The sequence below is a fragment of the Meleagris gallopavo genome, chromosome 10 (genome assembly GCF_000146605.3).
Source record: "Meleagris gallopavo isolate NT-WF06-2002-E0010 breed Aviagen turkey brand Nicholas breeding stock chromosome 10, Turkey_5.1, whole genome shotgun sequence".
NCBI lineage: Eukaryota > Metazoa > Chordata > Aves > Galliformes > Phasianidae > Meleagris > Meleagris gallopavo.
In genome coordinates this window covers 20,619,593-20,640,545 of record NC_015020.2, presented here as the reverse complement: position 1 = coordinate 20,640,545, position 20,953 = coordinate 20,619,593, and the positions used below count along the sequence as shown (strand labels likewise).

General features: G+C 36.6%; 1 protein-coding gene across 1 annotated transcript; it reads right to left on the bottom strand.

The window, feature by feature from the left end:
- Positions 1–1,553: 1,553 nt before the first annotated feature.
- HOOK1 (hook microtubule tethering protein 1) lies at positions 1,554–20,293 on the bottom strand. The gene is made up of 18 exons (XM_031554900.1): positions 20,140–20,293; positions 19,190–19,257; positions 18,022–18,084; positions 16,990–17,073; positions 14,098–14,264; positions 13,485–13,625; positions 11,715–11,916; positions 11,082–11,192; positions 10,796–10,883; positions 10,654–10,714; positions 9,958–10,098; positions 9,249–9,336; positions 8,735–8,769; positions 8,101–8,183; positions 7,595–7,695; positions 7,203–7,304; positions 6,083–6,151; positions 1,554–5,063 (listed from the first exon to the last, which is right to left on the bottom strand). The coding sequence occupies exons 1-18, from the start codon at positions 20,183–20,185 to the stop codon at positions 4,905–4,907; spliced, it is 1,809 nt and encodes a 602-aa protein (XP_031410760.1). The 5' UTR covers positions 20,186–20,293; the 3' UTR covers positions 1,554–4,904.
- Positions 20,294–20,953: the final 660 nt, after the last annotated feature.

Below are 20,953 nucleotides of genomic sequence, written 5' to 3'. Positions count from 1 at the left end.
ATTTGGGGCAGCAGGGATGGGGTGCAGAGCCATGCTGAGCTGCACGGCACCAGCTCTCTCTTGGCAGAAAGGAGGGCACAGGAACAGCACAGGCCATTCATGCCGAGCTGATAAATATTCATGATTTGACCTCTATGAGCAAACCTACAGGAAAACCACCAGGCCAGTGGGTGCATTCTGCCACACCACTGCAACTAATGCAGTGACAGACACCTGGGGGATGGCAAGTGCCATTTCTGACATCCATTTATAAAGCATCTACACCTGGTGGTATAAAAATTGTGAATCTTGTCTCCTAGAATAAGCTAAATTCTTTCTCCCCACCTCCCTCTCCCTCCATCACTCACCCAAACCTGAATCTTCTTCTCCACACCTGGTTAGGAAGCAGCTGGGAAGGTTGAGCTGACACTGCAGAGCTGCCTAGTAAAGAAGAGGCACACCATTTCTCCCACAGTTGCACACTGACCAAGCACAGTTCTGTAACACATAGCACAATTCCAGACAACAGTTTGGACAAAGATGATATTTCTGGCTCTCATGGCTCCCGTTTCACAGATCTGTAAGGCAGAGATGTGAGAAAGTTCTCTAGGAAACAAACACATTGATACAATACAGGAACCTTGAGCAGGTTTCCTACTGGATGCATAATGAGGCCTTCCTGACCCTCTTTTCCCCACACCCTGGCTGCCATGCAGCTACTGCTGTTTTATCCTGCACCTAGCAGCCTTTACTCACTACTCCCATGCTCAGGAAGGCAGCAGCAGCTCCCCTCAAGCTGAGGGGCTGAAAACATTCACAGCTGACAGCCTTTTACCTTCCCTTCTCCCTGAAATAAATACCTGCATTTCTATTCTTTGATGGATTAAAATGCTTTTAGTCCTGCCTCAGAAATGATGAAAAACAATTCTTCCGTATCTGGCCCTTCACTTCCGCCTCACTGAGCTGTTTCCACCAGCTCAAAGTCCCTTCTGCACACGATAGACCCCCAGCTCCCCTCCTCATGGATTACAGACCAAGGTAATAGAAGTGCTTGCTTACATGTCAGGCTGCTCAGCCAAGGATTAGGATACACACAAGCTCTTGTAAAAACAGGTCAGAAATTGGGACCTTGAAGTAAACTAGGCTCTTTCCTCCTGCTGATCTTCACTCTCAAGTCATCTTTTCCAAATAATAATGAGCAGAGAGCTGTCCTATTAGGTGTGGCTGAGGAGAGCACGCAGAGATCTGAACTTCTTTTAGTAGCAATAACCAATTACGTAAGTCATTCAAGAGCTAATTTCTAGCAGCTTTTAACCTTTCCACTTCACCTGCCCAGTTCTCAGATGATTACTAGAGGCAATTAGCTGCACAAGGAAGCGGAACTTCTTAAAGCAGGAATGAACTGGGAAGGGCATCACACCTCCAATTTGTTGCTGCAAGACAACAATATCCTGTAAGGGAACATTTGATACAGTGTGACTGGAACAATTATTTCATATGTTGCCTAGAAGAACAGATGCTTGCATTAGCTAGGTACCATTAAGGGCATAACTGAGAAAAAAGACACCAATGAATTCATTTTAAAAAGCTTTATGTGAATATAAAAGAATAATTTCCAAAGAAATAAAACAAAAAGAAGTTTAAAAATTAGTGCAACTTTTCAAGTTCTATGCAATACAGTGTTTACATTTGTTTTCAACTGACAATGTAGACACTGATACAATATGAAATCTTACCTCTAGCTGGACTAGTGGGGGAAAAGGAAAAAGGCAAGGAAGCCTTAAGAAAATTATTTTACTAGACATTATCAACTCAAACAATTATTTTCTAATTTCTAGACTATGGCTACTTAAAACATTGGTATTGCTTATATTTTTTTACTTTCAAGTAAGTGTATATTGTAGAAAATAGAATACCTATATACATATATATTTCATGAAGAAAAACGGGTGAAAAATTTATTTTTAGTGACTGTTTCTTAATCCACTACAATACAGTTATACTAAAAATCATCTTCTCAAAACTGCTGCCTGACCCACCTTGAGTAAAAGAACCTAATAGCCCTAAATTTGTATTATTGCTACAAAACACTTCTCTTCCATTGTGGTTATTTTCTTAGATCTTATATAAAAAAAAATTTATGAGTTAAATGATATGTAACTTATTTTTGCTTCTTGGGATTCATACTACCCGTTTTACCAGAAACCAACCAGAATTACTAATAGTGCTGATGAAATTCAGCAGTATCCAATGTCACCTCACACAAATCTGTTCCTAACTGTGAAATCTGGAAATGCACACTGCATCAAGGAGCACTGGATTGATGTTGTTCTGCTGTTATGTGGCATGTGAAACGTTGCTACAACACAGCAGTTTTACTCGTAGCTTTTGTTTGATGTTAACGATGTTAACAATACTTTTATCCCTTTTTGCACATCCAGATGAGGTGAAGTGAATACGACAGTATGGCTTAGATTCAAATAATTATTTCCATGCATCACTTCCTCATTCACAGAGCATAACCCATAACAGTCACTATTCTGCAGGTTCCCAAAATTCTAAGGAAACACTAAATAAGATTTACCCATTTAAGTTTTAACAGTTTGGAAAAAAGCCAAGGAAGTAAAATTTTCTCTACATACCTGAACATTTTAAAGTTTTGCATCCTCAATAGTTTACTGGAGACCACTCCTACTCTGAAAAAGGCTTATTCCCATCCGTAACTAGGTATTTAAATTTTTCATTTCTGCTTAGAAGATAAGCTTCTAATTAAATAATAAGGAGGTTCTCGGTCATTTTTTGGTCCCAGGATCTGCAGTTTTGAGAAGTATATAGAGATATTTGCTCCAAGGTTTTCACTATTCAGCACCCGATACGACTACTGACACAGCTCTACTACCGTGAGAAAAACCGCGTGTACCAAGCCTATTAACTAGATGAGTACTTGAAGGATGTCCATCAAAGTTTTCATGCTGTAAAGAACAAAAGCTAAGAGACTCATTCAACACCATCAACAACAGGTTCATATTTCACCAGAACACACTGAAGTACCAGGCTTTAAGAAATGTAAGCATCCTGCTACGGCTTACTCTCATGTTCTACTGGTCACCACCATCTCCCACACCACTAACAGATTAAACACACAATTGTATCTTAAGAATACAAGAAACAAAACCATCGCTACCGCAGTCAAAGACTTCAAAACTCAAGAGGTAGTCAAAGAAGCATAGAGTCCCGAAGAACACAAACTGACAGACACAACTGTTCAAAAGCAGTTTGTTGGAATGTTCTTTGCTCATATAACCCCACCTTTCAGATGAATCTGGCTTTTAAATTAATACCTTGTATAGATGTACGTTTCACAAGAGGAAATCTTTATGCAATGCTTAGGTGTATAAGACTGTAAGCCATCAATGCTATTAAGAAGCAATGCTTACTAAGTATTAAAAATGAGAAGTTTCCTTTTCTCTATCATTGCATACAATGCCCAAGAAGGCAGAAGGGAAGGAAGATTGGGAAGGGAAAAATTAAAGAACAAGCCATACTGAGAGGCATACAAAATGCAAGACTACTCAAAATTCACAATTCAAACCATTCTCAAAGTAGAAACTTCAATTCTGCAAAGCAAAGCTGAACCCAGCTCTCAAATAAAAGATGGCCTTAGTGATGAAGGTACTATATGTTTTCAGTGATGAGATTTATAATAGATTACAGACAGGTGCAGCAACCTCATTTACACACTGTTAAGTGTATTCATTTAAAGGACTGCTATTACTTTATGTCATTTAACCAGCTACAATGAGTTTGTTCTGGACAGTTTGCAAAAAAGGATGGACATAAATTTCTTAAAAATACGGTTCACAAAAAATAGAACACTTTTTCAATAAAGGGACACACGTTTGGAGAAAGGTAGCAATTCCCCCCTCAAGTGTCCATATCAATCCATGACTTTTCTCCCTCAGTCTTTGCTGCCAAGGATTTGCAAAGCAGCGTTTCACTCACCTGCATAGCACAGTTAGTTCAGAATAATTGCAGTGAAACTACATTTAAAAATGAAGAAAAATAATTTCTATTCCTAAGGTTGTATAAATAGCTGGAAATAAAGGTTTCTTCCTACACCATCACCACCTGCAGCCTTGTCCCCTCATCCCCCCACATGTCTCACAAATGCAGTGCACAGGTACTCCAGACTTTTAAAACACAGCCTAGACTTGAGTTAATACAATGCTCTTCTTTTTTTTCTAAAACAAAAGCTTATTTGGCTTTGGTGAATTCAACATCTTCAAGGTAGGATTTCCTTAGTGTATATAAGCACTAACTTGACCTTTACTTAAATAGACTGCATAATTGTGTCTCTGACTTGAGATGACAAAGCCTGTCTCCTGTCATACAGGTCAACTAGTAATACAATTTTAAAATTTTATTTTTAAATAAACGCAAATATTTTCTTGCTTCTAAAATTGCATTTTATATTATATTATATAAGAAGTATTTCTAAAGCATGTTACCAATTTTTTCAACTTCATTTTAGAAGAGGCCAGCAAAAATGTCAAATATTGCCAGTTTCCTGAAGTAAATTTTTGCATAACGTCTTCCTATTACAAAAGTCAAGTCTCTAGTCCAAATAAATTGATTAGTTTTAAATATATAGTGCCAATTTTTATATTTACAATATATCTTCAAGGCAAATATAAATCTTAAGTTGTGCTTGTAAATACATACTGTAGTTATTAAATCTACTCCTATTGTGCTACCTTCTAGATACCACTGATCAAGTTAATCAAGCTAAGTTCTTGATAAATTCTGATGCTGAATTCACAGATGCCCACCACTGTAACATCATCTTTCACCAAATATTTGAAGTGGAAGGTATAAAACATTTAAGGACACTTAAGCATGTAAGCTTCCCTCACTGTTTTTGTGGTTCAATCAGATGTTGCACTTGGTACTTTAACAGGAAGATTCCTTCTAGTATTGGTGACATGGCGCTGTTGAGCTAGGAAGGAACGTCCTGGGCCATCCCTGCAGGCACCATCACTGCCAAGCAGTCTAGCTTCCATACCTAATTTCTGGAGTGTTAGGCTCTGCAAATAAGATAACACTCATTACACACAGCAAGCAAAAGATTGGTCATCTTTTATACACATAGTTAATATGCATAAATAATTGCTTTTACTATACTTCTAAGAGAACCTTGTAGTGCCATACATGGTATGATCCAATGCAAAGGAAAATAAGATTAATTCATCACAGAGTATGTTCATTTTAGTTTATTGCAAAGTTGTTCCTTTATTAAGCATGCTAGTTAACTTTGCTTTCATTGTTTGATATTCCTTCCCAGCCTTCATGAAACTCTATACATTGTTTCAAATGAAAATGAACTTTCTCTAGTCCTTTTCACAGCAGTCTAAGATCTAACACTGCAACACTGCTGTAAGTATGACTCTAGCTTAATTTCACAAATGCCATGCTAAAGACTCTACAGATCTGAAGCAGAAGTCTGAAAGTCTTTGGAATCATGGCCTCCCTTTGCCTAAAGTTATGTGAGAAATGGCTAGCATTAAAGAATTTGGTTTGACAAATCCAGCTGGAAGCTTATGACAGCTTATGACTATTAAGATGGCAGTCATGACCTGTGACAAATTTTAAGTCTCCTGTTCCAAAGCCAAGCAGAAAAGATTAAGTATAATAATTTTACCAAATAGTTGACTATTAAAACATTTTCCCTTTATATTACTATTGGGAATGTTGATGCTTGGAATGTTGATTCCAAGTTACCTCAAGACTGGAAATTCTAGCTAGGACTTATTAAACTTCGCATTCTTGCCTGCAGTCAGCATTAGAAAGTGCAAGAGAGCGATCTCACTTCAAACTCAGGGTCTCAGGCTCCTCTCCTTACCTTAGTTCAATGCTTTCAGGCATGAGGCCACGCTAACCGCAAGTTGGATATTTCAGACAAGTAGCTAAATTATTGACCTTCTGTGCTAAGCACCAGTTTATAGTGAACATCCAAAAAAAAAAAAAAAGTAATATTTCACTGCCACATTTTGCAACGTGTACTTTTAAGATTTCTAAAACTTTAACAAATGATCTTTTGACCCACCTTGTTGTACCATGCAGTTACAATTAAATTTTCCTCATAATCACGCAACTTAGCGAGTTTGTATTCAGCCTGGAAAGAGAGATTGGAGAAGACAATCTCAAATAAGACACAGAAATTGTCTGCATAAATTTACTGCAGCTCAGTGAGAAAATAAGTTATGCAGAAGAAAACCTGAAGCATGCAAAGTAACTAGAAGGAGTACAAATGTAAATAAAGTTGTTTCCTTGAACAACACAGAGATACCTGAGACAGTGACTACCTCAAGAAGCAACTAACTTTTATGTAGAAATTGCACTTCAACTTAGAAACTTCTTTTCAAACTGGAAAAATAAAGTGTGAAAGTGTATGCAAAGTCTAGAAATAGTCTGGAAGTCTTTTTGCACTTTAAAGTGAAAAAGGCTTAAAGACAAGAACATAACTTGGCAGAATATTCTTGTCACATTACTGAATTTCTATTCTCTATATTCTTTTAATTACTAGTTTGTTCATATAAAAGAAATTTGAGGCCACAACATTTGTTAAGCCACACCTCTAGGCCTACTAATTCATAGTGATGAATTCTGTATTTGCTCAAGTAACTCTTCTAACTCATCCCATCAATATTGTTATGGAAATAAATGCAGCATTTCCCAGTTTCCCTTTGTCTTTGGACTGCTGCCAGCGCCCCTTCCAGAGAAGCACAGGCAATGAAATTTTACTAAATTAGCACGTTTTAATCCTCAGTACAGTTTCAAGCACTCCAGTTGATGAAACCACTGATACCATGGGTCTAATAAAACTGTCATTGTCCTAACACCTAGTTAGTCACACAAACTGAATTTCATTACTACCCAAAAAGATCAGACTCTGCAGCTCTGTACAAGTTACTGTGTGGCAGCAAAATCCTTACTCTTGTGCTGTACTTCACTTAACACATCTTAAAGATTTTTAGAAATATTCCAAATTTGTCTCAGACGTACAAGGAAAGACTCTGCTAAAAATCTATAGGTTTAATAGTCTGTGCAGTTCCTAAATAAGAGGAGCATTAAAGGGTACTGGATCATGAGTAACTTCAGTGTCTAACATCAAAGACAGCAGTACACATTAATTGAAGTTACTTTTAAGTATATATAGACATTACCTCCAGTGCTTCAATTTTTTTGTCTCTCTCTGTTATCTGTTTTCTAAGCAACATGATTTCTGCGGATGCTGGATTCAGCTTGGGATCCAAGGTTTTTATCACCTATAAAAGGCAAAACAAATGCATTATCAGCTTTGCACCTCATTTGCTCACAGGATAAATACAAAAACAGACTGAGTACAAGTTGGGCAAGGAGGATGAGAACCAAGCCTTTGTTTTCTTAATCCAGTATGAAATAGGATATTAAAAGTTACTGAAGATGACTAATGCATCTCATTGTTCAGGCTGAACTATATACTCTCATACATTTCTGACTGGAATCAAGTAATCAAGGGAACAGGACAAATCAATATATTCAACAATTTGTGTATCTTCAGAAATATGCCACTCACATTTCTTGCTTTCTCAAGGTACATTTTATATCTTTCTTCCATCGCTTTCATGTCCTCATCTTTTTTTCGTAATGCTGCTTCCAGCTCCCCAATCTTCTGGGCTATTTGTAGAAACCGTGAACAATGACAACCAAAACAAAGATAGACACGGTAGTTAAGCCTCCTCCCCTCCTCCCCCAGGTAAGTTTTCAGCTGCTATGCAGTTTCCTACCATAGGGTCCCATCTGACTCTGAACTCCCATTTATCATTCAACAAAAGTAACGCCCCAGCCAGCCTCTGCCCCTGTGTGCAAAACAAGTAAGCAAAAAAAAAAACAAACCACCAAAATCAAAAAATCCCCAAGCAATTGTTTTTTAAATTCTCTGTTTCACATTTCAAATCTGCACTCAAGAAGAAAGCCTTATCCAGACTAGTATCTCATAGTCCAGAGACTGTGCAAACAATTTCAGAAGAAACAACATAGATCCACAGAGAGGAAAAAATTGACAAAAAAACCCGGACTTACGGTTCTGACTAACATCAGGCTGTAGTTCTGCAAGAGCAGCCTCTTTCTTCTGTAACTCATCATGAACTTCACTCAATTTTTCCCTACAAATGAAAGAATTAAGCTTAATTCTATGCATGATTTCATACACAGTTTTAAGATACAGCAGTTGCACGTTAATTGTAGGAAATGTTTAAGCAACAGTTTTAAACTCTGGTGATTCTTTTGAGTTTAAATATTAGTATGCATTTTTGTACAGCAATATAAACTGTAACTGAGATTCAATGCAGAAGTTACTTAAGGGTAGAAGCAAGAAAGAAAGTGAACAACAAAAAGCCTCTCTAGCACTTCTTAAGCATCAACTCAATTTGCTGAAAGAATGGATACATTTCAGAATAATTAAATGCATTTTGAGTTGAGCAAGAGTGATGCTTATAAGTGTTACAGAATCAGAACAATTAAGTTACTGCTAGTGAAGAAGACATGGTTAAGTGGATACCACTGTAACAAGATTCTCAAGACCAGAGCATAATATTTAAGACAGTGACTCAAAAAAACCACAAGACATCACTATGACGACTTGGCAGTTTACATGCTATAAGAATCAAATTATTTGGCATAATTAAGTTACTGTGGGTACATGTGTGTTACTTACATATGTGCTGCCAATTTCTGCTTCAGGTTGCTAGACTACAAAGGAAAGTTAAAATTCAGTTAATTTCAGCATTTCACAATGTGCAATGTTAAAAACAAACCTACAAGTGATCCTTGAAAACTTATCACATCTAAAAAGGTTAAGTAAGCTTTAGAACCTCCATTTTTTATTTATTCCCACAACTGCATTCATATTTTTTGCACCAGATACCAACTCCAGTATCTTTCTTTCTGTAAAGTTATCCTTCTCTTCACAGCTCTGCTTAAGCATAAAACTACAGACTTACTGAAGTGAAGTAAAAGGCAGAGGAGTTACAGCTTCTTAAATAGGGAGGAAAAAAATAGAAAAAAAAAAGCATCTAGCTAGGATCCTACTTCCTTAGTATCTATCAACACAAAATACACTGAAAAAGAAGAGGTACATCTAAACAATATTCGATGCTGCACTGAAGGATTTTAAACAAGTACTGCTAAGACATATTCATCAGGGTCAAGAAAGCTGAGCTTGCACTTACTCCTTCTGTCTTAGAACCTTGCTCCTGTAAAGTCCTTTGCAGATCTTCAATCTGCTGTTGTAACTCTCCAATACGTTCCTTGTTTAGCCTTTTTGGTAGAAAAGCCAAGAAAAGACAATTAATATCATCTAAACAGATCACAGTACAGTGAGTTTTTTTCTTCCTGCCTGGCTGATAATTTTGCAGAGGTTTTACCCAGCAGGACATAAGCCACAAATAAACTCATTCCAAGTTATTTTAGTATGACTTGGAGTTCTGCTTAAACAAACATTTGGCAGCTCTATTAAACATTTTATAATGATTGAACTTACCATTTAAGTAAACTTAAACCTTAACTGCTCCTAAATTATCATGTCCTACAAAACTACTTTCAGCATTTGTTAACTGACAAAAAAATTCAAACCATATCCAGCATCATTTGCTTGCAGCTTTAGAAATCGAGTTTACATCTATTCCACCAAGAATCAGAGCTAAGAGTATTCTACAGACACAGTTTCTTCACACCAAGCCAGACTCAGAGCTGCCAAATTTTACGTCATATTTAAGATTTCCATCTAGCTTGTCTTGTTGTCCCTTCTTGTTCATTTCACACTGGTGAAATTAAATTGGGCAACTGGCTGCCAGCACAGTGCTGTGTTACAGATGCCTGCCACTCTGAAGGACCAGAAACCACATCTTGCTATGTTTTAGATACTGTTTCACCCATCACCTTTTTTCAGTTTCTAGTTCATTTACTGTCCACTGCTTTTGCTCCAGCTGTTTCTGGAGCTCCGTAATACGTTCATTTTCTGATCCTTCCTGTTGCAATAGAAGCATCTTATTTTCATGCTGAAGCTGAATAAACATTTCTCTGAAAAAAAAAAAACAAAAAACAAGAAAAACCTAAGAAGAAAAGAGTCACCACTGATACCACTGATTAAGAAAAAAGAAGAGATAAAGTTCCTATTCACCTTAAGTTGAACACAAGTTCTGAAGAATATAGATAGGGTAATAATTCAATTTTGGATGGAAAGGTAACTTAAAATTCTGAAACACCACAAAAGGATTTTCTTGAGATGAGCAAAGTTGTAAATTATGTTACTCCAAACTCAAATTATTTGTGTCTTTATGCTTCACTCTGCCAGACTTTCAAAGTAACCAGAGCTGGCAACTAGCTATTCTATTTTAGCTGCTGCATATTTTTGTGTATTACATATAGAAAACTGTTATGTTTTTAAGAAAGAATGCAAATCTATTACAGTAGAAATCATTACTAACAACTACATGAAGTGGTCTATGTAAACATGAGGGATGCAAATCAAAAAGTGGGTGAAAAGGCCCTGAAAATACTGAGCTTTCATGGAGACAATTAATGTTACGCCCCATCCACAAAAATCATAAAACAAACTCAACCTTTATGTCTTACCTATATTCCACTGGCAAAAGCTCAGCAGCAAGATTATCGTGACTTTTAATACGAGATGCATCTGAAATTGCAAAAGTTCAGTTTAACAAACATACAAAAATCACTGACTATGAGAGAAAAGCCTCTGAAGATAAAGCAGTACCTGTTCGACTCAGATGGTCCTGCTGCATCTGTGAATACCGGAGCTCTTCATTAGTCTCTTTCAATGCATCACACTGTACTATCAGTCTCTAAGCACACAAATTTGAGATGGAAGTAATTAATACTGCAATATTTTAAGCCCAAATAACTTTAAAAAGGGGTAGTACTAACATAAGGGGTAGTACTAACGTTTTTTTTTAAATACTTTTTCTTTTACAGAGATATGTGCATACAGACTCACTGAACACACTAATTTTCATTAGCTGTTCAACTAAGCTCACACTTACCTCTTTTTCTTTGACCAATGCTTCATGTTTTTCTTCAAGTCGTTTCATTTCAAATGCTAACTTATCAGCTCTTTTAGATTCTTCAGACAGCTTGTTATGAAGCTCCTGGACCTTTTTATTAAGAGATTACATTTAGCATACAAATATGCACGCGACATTTAGAATCATGTGAGAACCTTCATCCTATCCTATGATCGTAAGCATAAATTTTTCTCTTTAAAATAAATTTTCCTGATGTTAAGAACATTATATGCAAGTGGTGATCTCAGTAGCAGCTAAACAGTTTCTCACAAGAATACAAGTTACCTCAGTTAAAGGAGAAAAACCTCCAAATAATGGATAACCAACCAATCAAGAAGGAAGCTACAGTGAAGATTGTTAATATGCTTGTTTTCCTCTGTTTTTTAAAGGTGAAGAACTCTAAGAGCTCTAATACAGGTTAAGTCCATGGCCTGTTAAATTAATGTTGATGTTGTCATCCATAAGAGGTAGCCACCATTTTTGAATATTCAAGTCCATGGCATTTTAGATTAAGCTACTTATTATTATTTTTCCAATGAAACAAAAATATTTTCATTTAGGTAAAAGTATCTGAAGAAAAAAATAACATCTTTAGTATAGGCGCAGCCCTACCTGTCTTTTGTAGGTTTCTAATTGGGCACGGGCTGCATTGGCTTTCCTCAGTTCATCTTCCAAACTGACTGTATTGTGCATGTACATCATGTTAGTTTCCTGCAGAGATTTGACTTGTCTTCGGAAGTCGTTCAGATCCTGCAGCTTTTTGCGATACACTTCAACAGTTGACTCCAGCTTACTTGCTTTGTCTGCGGTAGCTCTTAAAGGATAAACAGGAATTAGAAGACAGACTGTTCTTTCAAAGATTAAATAAATCAGATTCTTCTTATATGCATGTTCAAGCTATTTTCAAAGGAAGATTCAACATACTTCAGAGCAGAATTAAATCTTGCAGCTCTGTTTTTAACTGCAACTTGCTCCTATGTGCAAAGATTGTTTATAAAAAGTGAGATCACCACAAGGCTTACACTGGACTAAGTCAATCATGTGCCAGAAGTATGAGCAGAGGTTAGTGTATCAAATATCTCTATGAAATTCTGCAGAGTGTAACTTAAATACACCAAAACATCCTGTGCTGCATAGTTACCTCAAAGTTTTGGTAAGTGGAAAGGACAAAAATGCAGATATCCTCATTAGAGGGATACTGTGAGAGCAACCATTAGCAGATATGATCAAGGACTGCCAGCTGACCATTAACAAAATTTATTATCTGTCTATATCACTAGAAACTAGTGCAAGAAAGTTACATGAGAAAATCTATTATTAAGATGTTGTTATTTCTGATGTTAGTGAAGAACCACTACAATGTAAACACCTGAAATCATTTTTTTCCATGTTTTATTCATATTGTGGCCACTGATCCTGGCATGAGAAAAAAATAAGCATGGACTTTTTCCTGCGGTGATGTGGCATCCCCCAGTTTTCCCTTCTCTTTGTTGGGATATAAATGCTGCAAGAGAGACTTGAGATAACACCTGAGGATAAAGACCAAACCATGGGGGAAGGCTGATAGATTGTTTCGTGATGCCGCTGCCCTGCTGTTACTCTTTCTCCCGGTAACTTCTTTCCGCATCGGTATGTTAAGAGGATTTGCTGGCCCATTCAAATGTCTGATGTAACATGGCAACTAAGCAAGTAGGACCAGTGGCTGGACCAGACTCCAGAGGTGATTGCTGCTTCATCTGCTTCGACACTCAGCTGGATGTGGAGGGCTGGGAAATACTAAAGGTACCCCCAACATTTATATGCTTGTAAGCCAGATAAGTGATGTTTATGGTAGGCCTTTATGACATTACACTTGACATAGTGGTTGACCCTGATAATCTTGAAGGTTCTTCCAACCTAAATGCTTCTATGATTCTCTATTTTATAAATAGTGGCATCAAGTAGTGAACCTAAATCTAGCCTAGAATTCAGATACCAAAAGTTATGTCAAAGTTCTAGCTGCACATGTGCTTTCCTACATGAGAAAAGGCAGGCTCTTACCAACACGAATGTCCCCCCTTAGTAAAATACACGTATGCATCCTTACAAAAATATCTTCATTCTTCCAGAGCTTAAGCTTCCTTTCATCCCACTTGAACATCAATTTCTGTATTCATTTAATCCTTCTTTACAGAAGAACTCTATGTTGCTGTTCTTATACAAACAAGAGAAGCTATGCATGTAAGCTTGCTCTTCGTTTCAGCTTGAATTAAGAGCTCTTTTCCAACATGCACTTTGTATCTTGTTTAGGCAAGACTTATCCACAGATAGAAAAATTCGTAAGAAATACAAAGCTTTGAGGTTAGTAATTAAATCCTACTAATGTGGAGCAGAATTATATACCTCAGAATGTCATTTTCATCTTTCAAGGCTCTAGATTCTTCAGCCAAAGAGGTTAGTTCATTGTTTCTATGTTGTAGTTCAATCAATTGTTTTTCCAGATCTTCGCAATGGACACGATAATCATCTTTGGCAGCTTCAAGCCTATCACAACAAAAACAGGAAGTCTGTTAAGAATATACTCATCACACATTTGGCTTATAATGTTCCACTTAGTACTAGAACTAATAAATAGATTTTTAAAAAGGAAACCTATTGATTTAAGAAGCGAAAAAATGGTACAGTAAGTATGAATAATTTTAATGCCTATTTTTTAATCCACAGTGGATTGTATTACATATTGTAGGTTATATTATTATTTCAGGGAATCATATGAAAAATGAATTTATTTTTTTTTAACATATGGATCAGAAAGACTAATGTGATTACAGAATAACAACTTGTTTTTCTTATTAATGTTGAGGACTGCCTTTAAAATAATACAGTAGTGAAGTGCTACTGAATTTTAGCAAAAGAAATTAAGATGGAAAATCCTGAAAGACTATCAGAAATTCTCAGGATATATTTGATATGACAAGTAAGGCTTTTTTGAAAGAAAAATAAAATGGTTTCATACCTGAAGTTTTCTTCCTGCAGTTGTTCTAGCTGCAACTGCGCATGAAAATACTTCTTTGCTACCACAGTATTTGGATCATCAAGAGAGTCATCTAATTGCTCCAGCCTGTCATTCAGAATCTCATTTTCTGACACCAAGCTGTTCTTTTCATCCTGAAGGGCAGCCACCTAGTACAGATAAAACAGCATCAACATTGTAAGACCTGTCCAATTGGAAAGAACTAGAGCAAGACAGCAGCATGTCACCAAATTAGTTTATGAGAAAGGCTGAGTGTTTAGAAACTTTAGAATGTAATATACATAGCATACAGATGTTTAGTGTTTGAAAGTTGTGAAGCACTAAAGGAAAAGTATCTCTAAAAAAAGAAACTTTCGTAACTGAAACCATGGAAAAGGCGTACGATGCGATATGGAGAGAAACTGATTTTCAGTAGAAAAGATACAATGGGTACCATACAAAAACCGTTAAGTACTGGTGTAAAGGTACTCTCCATCTTGCTTGTCCTTAACAATAAAAGCAGGATGGCACTGGCTAGCACACTAACACAGTACTGCCGTGCGCTCAGCAGTGAACGGCTGCGCAAGAAGCGGTTCCAAGCGCCAGAAGCTGGTAAGCACACACGCAAAAGAAAAAACCTAGACTGCTTCAGATAGAGCATGCATTTTTTGCAACAATCAAACAAGTTCGAAACTGAGTGTTCACAGCTAAGCAAATGAGAATACAACACTGTACTGAAACAGTAGGTAATTAACAGCCATAAAATGGGGGAGGATTAAGGAGGGTAGAACTCGTAAAGTTTTCTAGTGAAAACTACTGTGTTAATTTTAACATCCTGTCAAACATAAGAGCATGTAGCACGTGTTAGTTAACTGGCATTTAAACAGGGACAATATGCTTTGTGGGTTATGCTTTCCTGAATCATAAAGAAAACCTACCTTTCTTATATTCTTGGAATATATCAAGGAAGATTGAGACCTTACAAGTGAATTTATTAAGAATTAGTTTAAATGAGAAGTGTCAATCATTATTATGGCTTCAATAAATAAGTTAAAAAAGCATATCATGGTGACATTATTAGATAAAACATCAGATACATATAACCTAAACAATGCAACATTAAGAAACAGCATGTTTGTGATTGAACTTTAATGGTTTATCAAACAGATCTCAGAAACAAAACTATATTTCCTGCAGCACTTCATTAGATACTGGCTTTCTAGGTCCAGCCTTTTTTAAGTACTGGATAAGAACTTATTGTATACCTGCATACAAAAACACCTGTGAGTACATAGCATATCAGCCTTACTCAGTGTAATACTTCCTGTCCAAGGTTCAGCCACTCCTTAGATCATAGAATGGGTTGAAAAGGACCTCAAAGATCATATAGTTTCACCTCCCCTGCTATGTGCAGGATCGCCAACCAGCAGACCAGGCTGCCCAGAGCCACATCCTGCCTGGCCTTGAATGCCACCAGGGATGGGGCATCCACAGCCTCCTTGGGCAACCTGTTCCAGTGTGTCAGCACCCTCTGTGTGAAAAACTTCCTCCTAATATCTAACCTAAACCTCTCTCGTCTCAGTTTAAAACCATTCCCCCTTGTCCTATCACTATCCACCCTCCTAAACAGTTGTACTCCCTCCTGTTTATACACTTCCTTCAAGTACTGGAAGACCACAATGAGGTCTCCCTGGAGCCTTATCTTCTCCAAGCTAAACAAGCCCAGTTCCCTCAACCTTTCTTCATCTCTAGAAGTGAGAACTTCTGAATAGTAAACAATGCTTTCCAAAGTTTAACAACTGTAATCTGCAAGTTCAACTGTTAGAGCAATTCTCTTGCACATTAAAAGAAATTGTTTTCTCCTTCAGGGTTCTATTCACACGAACTTTTATATCTCTGCTTTTACCAAGAAGGCTTACTATTGCTTCAGGAAAAATAACTGAATTAATATTTTAAGTCCCCAAGAAGATCATCTCATGCATCTATAGTTAGTAACCAGAACTCCCTTTCTATGCAGACACAACTATTTCAGTCATTACTGTCAGTAAGAAATCTAAAATTGGTCTCTGGAGTTATTTATTACTAAGGCTCATACAGCCAGTACAGCACTCTGGCTCCTACAAGAAGATGCCACACAAACGTTTGCTTTGAACAGGATCAAATATGAGATGAGCTGCTTTATCACATAAGCCTCTTTCCATTCTCACAAAGGAATCAGACTTAGGGCTACCACTTCTCTCATTTTCTTTAGAAAAAAAAAAAAAATTCAAGTTCTCACTTATTGCTGTGAAATCAACACTCCTTTCTCAAAAGAGACTCAATTAACTGCTATTACCACTAAAAACAGAGGTACATGTATTATCTTTGCAGTTAAGCAAGGGGCTAGGCAAGCAATTAGATTCTTATTTCTATTTCTCAAAGTATTCTTCATGATGAAACTGTGTACAAGAAAGCTCAAATTTTTAGATAAATTTTATAATCTTTTATCAACTGCTTCTGAAAACAGCATAATTTTCCTTTGATTAAATCTAATGACTGATTAGTAAATGAATGGCATTTCTTTTTAATATAAAGTTCAAAGGACTAACAGCAGCAGTGATTAAAAGCCACACCGTCTTTGTTTTGATGGCTGTTTGCTACTAGAGGCGAACATAAAGGTAACAATGAAGCAATCTTTGGGTTAAGAGTTGACACAGGACCTCAGCTTACATTTCCATCAGGAAAAGTCATTGTATACAGTGTAGAGAATGGTTGTTTCCCACTCCAAGAAAACACAAGTAAGAAATCTCATTAAAAGTTAAATGAATACAAAATTCAGTTTGACCTTCCTAATTTCTGCATCTTAACAATACCACTACTACATACTAAAGAAATAAGCTGCTTACTGTTTCTTACCTGTAAATCTAGCTCTTGACATCTTTGAGCCAACTCTTCTTTTTCTGCTATTGCATCTTGAAGATCCTCCAAAGCTTTTTTAAGCTTTTAAAGAACAAAGACAGTCAAACACTTTTAGTCTCTGAAGTGTCTCAATTGCTTAAATAAATCATTTAAAGAAGGACATTAAGCACTCACACAGTTAGAAATCTGTATCTACTGTTGGATCAGGTCCTCAGTTCCTTTAAACACAGTTTAAATGAGTACTGCCCGTACCAAGTCAAGTATTGAAACTCAAACATTCAGATTCAATACAACTTATGCTAAAAGCAAAACAAGAACAAATAAAACCAGAGGTAACTGTATTGTCACAATTTCAAAATCTATGCCTGTTAAATGCCTCCAGTTCACTGGATCACATGCACTCATTAACTAAGTTGTGAGACTCATACATGTGGATCAAATCTAAAAGTGGGATGCCTATCTTCCTTTTCTCAACATTAAATTCATTGTCAATACAGGAATATCTTTCTAAATTCAAGCTTTCTCTGGGCAATCAAATACCCTTCATCTCAGAAGAAAACAAAGCATTTAGTCTGATACAGCCGAGTCTTGATGTACACTTAGCTCTTCTTGCTACAAAGGGTTGAATTGGCAGGTTCTACACCACCAAGGAGGATTACCTAGCTTTCTTCACATAAATTTTAAAGAAGCTTTATTAGCACAAGCCTTTTAATCCATTTCTTAGAACTGGCAATAAAAGAGAGCATTACCTTACTGTATAATAGCCTACATCAGGATATTGTTCTACCTTTTTTGAACCAATACAGTTTAATGCCAGCTCTGACAGAACAGACATCAAGCAGTTTGTGCAGAGAGAAGAAAAAAAGATCTAACGTATTTGTTGATTGTTTTGTTCCTTGTTGGTTTTATCTTTTTGTTTTGTTTTTAGAATTGGAGAGGATGAGCAGTCCTCTTCATTTGAGGAAGGTCAAGATACCAGCATAACGTTCAGTCTTGAACGACAACAACTACAGAGTATGAAGCACTTACCTGTTGTTCCATTTCACTTGGTGCATCACTTGCAGAAGGAGCCATCGCTTCCTTGCTCATGAGCTACAGAAGAAGGCCACGGGAAAAATTAAAAAAAAAACGGTTAAAATAGGAGGTTAATATTCTGAAAATCCACTGTCTACTACTGCTGCATCCCAGCTGTATTTTCTATCACATCCTTGTTCCCCTCCGATACATAAAAACAGATTAATAATAATAAAAATATTCATTGTTGATACAGGATCTGAAGAAAATCTAGAGTAGGAGAACTGATCCTCCCCCCCACAACTGAAGTGCTAACAGTAACACGTTACTTGATGAATATATTCTTCGGTCAAGTTAAAACAGCAGACCAGAAGATAGGATTTCACCCCTCAAATTTAATAGTTATCATACTTCTTTGTGCCACTGTAAACTAATTGTCATTAAAAGCAAACAATGGGAACATTAACACAGTTTTCCTTGATCTCTGATACAAAGATGCACATTGTTTGTCAGCAGTTACAGGGCTTTACTGCTTACTCAGGAAGTACAGTACTATTTCTTGACCTCCTTCAGAAAGTTTGATTAGTCATGAAGCAACAAATGAGGTGTATGGAATCATTTCTGTAAACAGGACAGATTTTAAACCTATATAGCTTATTTTAATCAGAAAATTTTAAAGTCTAATACTATCTCCATTGTTATCTGGATGGGGGTGCATTTACACATTAATTTTTCGTCCTATGTCTGTATTGCAGTTACTGACTACTTCCACATTTTGCTGAGCTTCAGTCCTGAACCTCAGAAATGTGACTATGCTCTGAGCTGGATCACTGAGATGATCCAACTAAGAACATAATAAGATGGCAGTGGGAGAGAGCCATGACAAAAATAGAAGAGATTCAGCTGGGAGTTTGTACATCAGGAGCTGTCAGAACAATGCAGCCCCACAGTTACGATCAGCAGTCCGGATACAAGACTATAAACAGGGAAGAAATTTCAGATCCAGATTCCAATATAATCAGCCGTTGGCAACTAGATACGTTTCTTACCATTTCTAGATGCATCTCCACAGGTTGTACATTTGGACATGGGACTAAAACCAAGCCTATTTGGTTGGAGTCTGTTGTCTCCAAGTAGTTATATAAATTTCTCAGCTAAGTGCACTAGGCTGGGAATTACTTACTTCTTGGATGGCTGTCATGACGACATGTTGAACAGACTCTTCAAGGGTCATGATATTTTGTATGTGTTCTGTGGAAAGTGAGATTTGTAGTAATTAATAACAACATTCATCTTAATGCTTTGAACAACTTGACAGCTTTTTAGAAAGATCCAGGAGAAACTGCTCTCTAAAAAGCTGCTCCTAAACAGGTAGTGCTCTTCTCACACAGAGCATTACCATTAACCAACATCACCATAATCCAATTAAACGGTAAGGAATTATAAATTCCTAAGTGAACAAATTTATTCTATGTACAATAGAGAAAAGAGATCAAGACACCCATATTTCCACAACACTTTTTCTAATACTTATCTATACAGATGTACATGAATACGTTTTTGCAAAAAGTCAAAACCCTTGCAAGTGAATTAATCAAGTGTAACAAAAATCATTTACTGCTAGTATCTTCATTCCCAATGCAACCTGACAGCTTACTTCCTATGCACTCTTTGATGCAATCATTCCAGACTACCTAGGAATCAAACCTATTCTATGAATGAAAGCATGGCAAGGATTTTTTAGCCACCAGCTCTTGTGAGAGAAAACAAATAAAACTTTAGCTTCTACAGATAAAAAAAAAGGTAGCTTTTCATTTAATTTGCTTGAGTGGTAGTAGTTGAATAATATGTTTGAAGTCTTTATTTGTATTTTACAAAGTAGGAATAATTCGCCCATGCATATTTTAGACCATTTTTACCCAATCTTGAACAGTTTGAATCTCGAAGTTTGAGTTTTATACACAAATTTCCATAGGTGTTCTGTTTTTAAGTAAATGCCAGTTTCAGATTAGGCATGTGAACACAACAGAGACATCTTGATACATAAGAAAGATTCTACACGCCTTCCACCTTAAAAATCACCATGTTCTGAGGCAGTCTGCTGTTTGTTCATCAGATTAAAGCAGTGCATACCTTGTTTCCTTTCACAGTTGACCGCACAGCCTAAAATAAGCTGCATAAGTCTCCCCAGTTCAGTAGGATCTGATTTCTCAGAAATCTTATTTAAGTCCGGAATAAGTTCTTCTGAAATCTGCTGATCCAAAAACTGAAAAATAATCCAAAAGAGAAATCGGACTTTTGTTTTTGCTTACCATGAAATCATGAGTCATTCAAGAAATTTCGACAATGAAGAGGCCATTAATAAATTTGTTATGAAAAAACTTACGGAAGGAAAAGCTTTTAAACATTAAATGCGGAGATACAAACTAAAAATACTGGTTTATGAGAGAGTACATATTATTATTAGACTAGGAAATCTGAAATGGCCTCAATAAAACAAATATTCTTAACACATTTGTTACAGAACTTCATACATGATACAGATGTAACACAAACTATCCTTTTATGGGGCAAGAAAAAGCAGTTCTAAACTCCCTCTCCGCGAGTGTGTTCTTGGGTAGGGGGTACTTAGTACAGTGCTAGCCAATGTCTTTTATGAACCTCTGTACCTAATGTTTGCCTCCAATCTAATCAAAAGTAGATGGCATCAGGATATACTGAAATCAGTCAGCAATTATTTATTGCCACGTAGTTATGCACTTTAATATGAGTTCATTAGAATTGTCCTAGCAAGAACACAAATTTTGAAAGTCTATTAAGTGGGGTGTGTCATCTTTGTTATTTTTTTTTTAAATGACCATTTGCAGAAGAAAACAAAACAGCAGCAAGTTAAAAGAACTTATGACAGTCTTCAGATATGAGATAATTATTTTCTTCTACCAACAAG